Below are 5,560 nucleotides of genomic sequence, written 5' to 3'. Positions count from 1 at the left end.
TTTTCAAAAGGTTTGAAAGTGACCAGAGGGAAGATGTTATGAAAGGTATAAGTGGTAAAATAAATCATGAAACATGAGATTGGAATGATGAATTTAGGCGATATTATGACCCAAAAACTTATTTTTTATAAACCAAAACCCCCTTATTGAGATAGTAATCACTCCTGGAATAATGGAAAGTGTAAGAGTGTTATCTTTTGAATGGAAATAAATAATATTGCAAATTTAGCTAAAAACGTAACATGTGTCAGCTTAAAGTGTAACTTTTTTACTTTGTAACTTTGCTACCAAACAAGTTGAAGAACAGGTTTAAAAAGAAAATGTTTAAGCGAGAAGCCATTGTCTACCAGGCTCTCCAATTACCAAGGAACCATGATCATTAAGAATAGCCTTTCATGCTCTCCAAGGAACCATGACCATAAAAAATATCTGTGTGTAAGAAAATAATGTAAACTTTATTCTTACTCTTGTTGTTTTTCTGGCTGTTGATTAAGCCTCTAATTGTAAAAATCGAATATAAATGTATCATGTAAAATGTAATAAGCAGGAAAGGAAAGGGAAAAGGAAAAGGAAAAGCAAGGAAAGAAAGAAAGAAGGGGAATTAGAGTGACTCAGAATTAAAATCATCAAGATCACTTGACTGTTTGTCTCGTGTTCTTTCATCGTCCCTTCGCCGAACTTCTACCCACCTTTGTGTTCCCTCTTCGAGACCCTAGACCTCAGGCTTATAAGCTCCTCCCGACTGGAGCAGCCCACGGCAAGTTTACCTCATTCTATCATGATGCCGATACTACAGCAGGCAGACTTTTCAGTTCTCTGAATTCTATAGGTACCCTCCCATTCTCAGAGTCTTTGGATCCCTACCTGCTATGATTATCCCACCTCCTCTGCCTGGTTAATATCAACCCATTTTAGGATGAAGTGTCTGATCTAAATGATGTCAATCCTTTTGTTATTTTGCCTGATAATAACTCATATTTTTCCTTTGAGTTGGATGTAGTTAGTAATTAAATTTATCTGCTCATGTGTTTCAATGCATCTTACCCCAGTATATAGTGAACTCCATGAAGAGAGGACTAATTTCCTTTTTCTTCATTTGTAGCCCAAAGTACAATATTGGGCTCGGTGTTCCTTGTGCTGTATTTCTCTGCACACCATTTCTATACTTGCCTTCCCTGTGTGTCCTTTCAGGTTTGAGATGTTCTCCAGGCTTGTGGTGGTATAAATATAAATCACATTTCCAAAGACCGCAGCAAACAGGTGACCTCCATTGCTAAAGGAGCACTGCAGGAAAATACAGTGAGAGAAAGAGCTTTAAAAGAGTTAAACAATGTAATGGTGGTTATAGTCAAGAGCTACATTCTCCAAACAGTTCAGGCTAAAATGATATGTGTAGGGGAGAACTGGTGAAGGGGAAAATAGGATTAAGAACTGGGTGACATTTTCAGTTTTTCTATAGTTCATACTAGTCAAGAGATTGGCACTGCCACTTGCATTAATCATTCAAGTGCTTGGGTTACCATTAAGTAGAGCATCATGTTGGTCTCTTAACAGTGCTGCTTCTAAATGGGGAAATGATTCTCAAAACCACTGTCTTTTTTCTGCAAGTCATCTCGGGGGAAAATGTGATGGGTGGCTAGTTGTCTCTTACTTTTCCATGACTCCTCCCAATCTCCAATCTTGCCTTCCCAGTTGTGACCCTGAGTGTTACACCACTTTCCTTTTCCAATATTTCTCAAAACTCCACAGTTACAGAGAGGGCTTAGCACAAGTGGACATCACAAGGTTTGGGGCTCAGTGTAATATTCTTTTGAGCATAAGAAAAAGGGAGCTAGAATCATATACTCAATAAATTTGTGGGAGAAGTGGTTTTCTTTTTCTAAGCCACTAAATTTATGTATAATATACTTTCATCTGTTAGCTGAAAGGCTGGAGGTTGAGTCCATTTAGAGGTGCTTTGAAAGAAAGGCCTAGCAATTGACTTTTGAAACATTAGCCAGTGAAAAAATCCTGTGGAGTACAGTTCTACTCTGATACATGAAGGGTCACCATGAATTAGAATTCACAGCAATTGCTGAAGTTCTGAAAGACATATGTTGATCTCACTCTTCAGAGCTTGTTATCCCCAGCAGTTTTTACCTCTCTACATCCTCTGATAGAATATTCTTTGAAAGAACATATGTCATCAACGAGAAGATTCATAAGGCATAGTTTATCAGCAAACCCTACTACAATGTAGTGTCCAGATGGGTGAAGGCTGACTGTATATGCTTCTTCTTGGTATTCCTTATATAGTTCCAGAGTGCTAGGGAAAAGACAAAATAAGTAGTTATAAGCCTAGCCTATTATCTCCTCAAGCCTTCCACTGTATCTCTTCTATGTTTTAACATAACTTTTGAGAACTTTATTGCTTGCAATCACTGATTTATCATCTCTCCTTCCCACATGTTGGTTACTTGAATATAATGTGCACCACTGAGCCTGGTAAATAAGGGGGATGAATTGGCCAAAAGATTGACTAGTGATATTGAAAAACACAGCTCTGTTTAGATTTAAGAAGTCAGAAGTACAACTTCTTCCATCAGGTGGTGCATATAAGAGGAAAAAAACAAACCAATAGTGTGGGACCAATCTAGGACTGCAGATTCTCGGGGAAGGCAAAATAGGAAGATAAAATCACAAGCGAATTAAGGGTGGTTGGGAGCTGATTATGAAGGGAAAGAGAAGGAATGATCATTTGGAGAGGTCTATGAAACAAAAAGCAGGAAGTGGAAGAAGGAGTGGCATCCACTTCCTAAATAACGTGCCTCTGGAAACTATGAACGTTGATAAATGTGGATTGTTTTAGAGGGGATTCAAGCCTTTTGTTAATAGGGTCGCTATGAGTCAGGCTTAACTCAAAGGCAATCAACAACATGGGGTAAAAAGACCCAGTGGAAGTCAGGAACTAAGAAGACCCAGAAGGACACAGAATGTTATGTAAGAAGGTGAGATTCTGGCAATCAGGTAATTTTTATGTCCTCAGAGTCTATGTTAGTGTCTAGAATGTTGCAAACATTAAACCACAAAGTAATTTTTCAGGTTATGCAAGAGTGAGAAACAGGTGGGTTGGCTGACTTGATTAGAAAAACAAACATTTATTTTTCCAACTGAAAGATTCTGAGTAATTAAAAATGAAAACATCTAATTAAAATTTTAATTAAAATAATTCACATTAATGATATTTAACAACTGAAATCCTGCATACCACAGGAGCAAAAGTTTTTTTCTTTCTTACTTTGTTTCATAATTCCAGATGCGAATGGATCTATCCAGAGAACAGGTGGCGATGAGAGGTTTGCGGATGCAGGTAGCTAGGCCGGTGATGGATGCACAGTGTACAGGGTACATGAGATACTCAAAATGAGCCGGCTCCCCCTGGAAAAATTGTAAAGAATGAGAACCAGCAAAGAATGCAAAAGGTTAGTTATGCACTTCAGTTCTAATTATTGTTGTTGTTGTTGTTTGATGCCGTAGAGTCGTAGACGACTCATAGCGACCCTATGAACGAACGGCCTGAGCACTGTTCGTACATAGAGTTTCCGGAGGCAAGCCATTTCGGAAGTGGACGCCACTCCTGCTTCCAGTTCTAATCAGAACTCACTAATTAGTTTGGACACACAGAAACCAGCCTCTGCACAGGGATTTAATACTATACATATTTTCTATGCTATTATTATTTGACAAAATTATTTTAATAGCAATAAAATTTTTATTTGACACTTCCCTTACTATTTAATTTAACCCTCCTTCTACTATTGCGACATTTAAGTGGTATCAAATTTCTCTTATTTAGGACTCACCCTAGACTGAATTGTTGTTGTTGATGTTGATTGCCTTCAAGTCGAGCACAACTCATAGTGACCCTATGAACAATATTTTCACATATAGATCTGTGTGTACCTCTCTTTATTACTTCCTTAGGCACATTTCTAGAAATTGTTGTTAAGAGCTGTCGAGTTGAGTATAACTCCTAACGACCCTATTAACAACAGACCTGAAACTTCTCCTTATCCTCTGCCATCCAGCCTCACAATCTCTGATACACTTGAGCCCACTGCTGCAGACAATGTGTCAATCTACCTGGTGGAGAGTCTTTTTCTCTTTTGCTGACCCTCTGCCTTTCAAAGTAAGATGTCCTTCTCTAAGGTATAGCCTCTCCCAGCAACATGCCCAAAGTATGTGAGACACAGCTTTATTATCTTTGCCTCCAAGGAGCACTCTGGCTGCACCTTCTCCAAGACTTGAACTGCTTCTTCTTTTGGCAGACCATGAGATATTCAGTACTCTTCTCCAACACCACAGCTCAAAAGCATCAATTCTTCTACTGTCATCCTGATTCACTGCCTTGCTCTCAGATGCACAGCAAGTGACTGAAGAGACCATGGCCTGAATCAGGTGTACTTTATTATTCAAACTGAACATTATTGCTCCTCAGTAATTTGGAGAAGTCCCTGACTGCTGACTTTCCCAGTGCAGTACGTCTCCTGATCTGCTGGTACCAAGGGTGTGGACTATGGATACAAACAAGAGGAAACTGTTGACAATTTCAATATTTTCTCTACTTATCACAATGTTTCTGGAAGTAGAATGCTAAGTAAAATGGTACAAATTATTTTAAGGATCTTGATGAGCTCAATTTCTCTTAATAGAAATGGTACTAATTACTCTAACCACCAATAGCAAGTTAGAAGTCGGTGAATGATTTTACTGAGATGTACTGGGTTGTACTATTTTGTATTGTGCATCTAGGTTTCAGAGTTCTGCTGTCACCAGAAGCAGCATCCACGGGACATCAAATGAGGACTGAGTGATGCTAGAAATCCAGTGAGGTATACATATATTGGGCCTGTTCACAGCCAAGACAAAGGCTAAGCTACACTTTTAGTCCAACCTTACCTATAAAGTCTGCATCTACCTCACCCTTCTCTATGTCAAAGGGGAAGAGACATCCATGACTGTACTGGGTGGGGAGCAGACATACAGTGTGCTCTTCTTTCTCCAGGATCTCCAACAATCTTTTTACTAGCACATTCCTATTACGTTTTTTTTTTTTGGGGGGGGGGAACACCACAACACAAAAAACCGCCAAACCCAACAAAACCCAAATGTAACATTCCTATTAACTTTTAATATCAAGGATATCAAAGGTATTTTAATACCAAGGGTATCATGCAGGAAGAGTGCAAATGGTCACAAAGACAGAAGAGGAAGAGAAGACCAAAATGGATGTCAGAAGAGACTGAAAATTGCACTGGAGCGCAGAGAAGCCAAAGCACAAGGAAGAATTCAAGATATGGAAGAATTTAATAAAAGATTTTAAAAAGCAGCACGGGATGACAAAGCAAAAGAATACAATGAAATGTGCAAGGAGTTGGAGTCAGAAAATCAAAAGGGACAAACTCGCGCAGCATTTCTTTAGCTCAAGGAACTGAAGAACAAATTCAAACCTCGAGTTGCTATAATCAAGGATGCTTTCGGCAGAATGTTAAAAGATCCAGGAAGTATTAAAAGAAGATGG

At 38.8% G+C, this 5,560-nt stretch overlaps 1 protein-coding gene across 1 annotated transcript in view; it reads right to left on the bottom strand.

The window, feature by feature from the left end:
- Window positions 1–5,560, bottom strand: part of WDR65 (WD repeat domain 65) — a 126,331-nt gene that overhangs the window by 74,646 nt on the left and 46,125 nt on the right. Inside the window, exons 6-8 of the mRNA XM_006886618.1 lie at window positions 3,278–3,417; window positions 2,140–2,305; window positions 1,171–1,284 (exon numbers count right to left, since the gene is read on the bottom strand). Of these exons, the coding sequence (XP_006886680.1) occupies window positions 1,171–1,284; window positions 2,140–2,305; window positions 3,278–3,417 (420 nt within the window). The remainder of the gene's footprint in view (window positions 1–1,170; window positions 1,285–2,139; window positions 2,306–3,277; window positions 3,418–5,560) is intronic.

Source organism: Elephantulus edwardii, unplaced genomic scaffold, assembly GCF_000299155.1.
Source record: "Elephantulus edwardii isolate Elephantulus edwardi_28Jun2011 unplaced genomic scaffold, EleEdw1.0 scaffold00049, whole genome shotgun sequence".
Classification (NCBI taxonomy): Eukaryota; Metazoa; Chordata; class Mammalia; order Macroscelidea; family Macroscelididae; genus Elephantulus; species Elephantulus edwardii.
The sequence above is the reverse complement of the archived record's forward strand: the minus strand, read 5'-3'. Positions and strand labels throughout refer to the sequence as shown.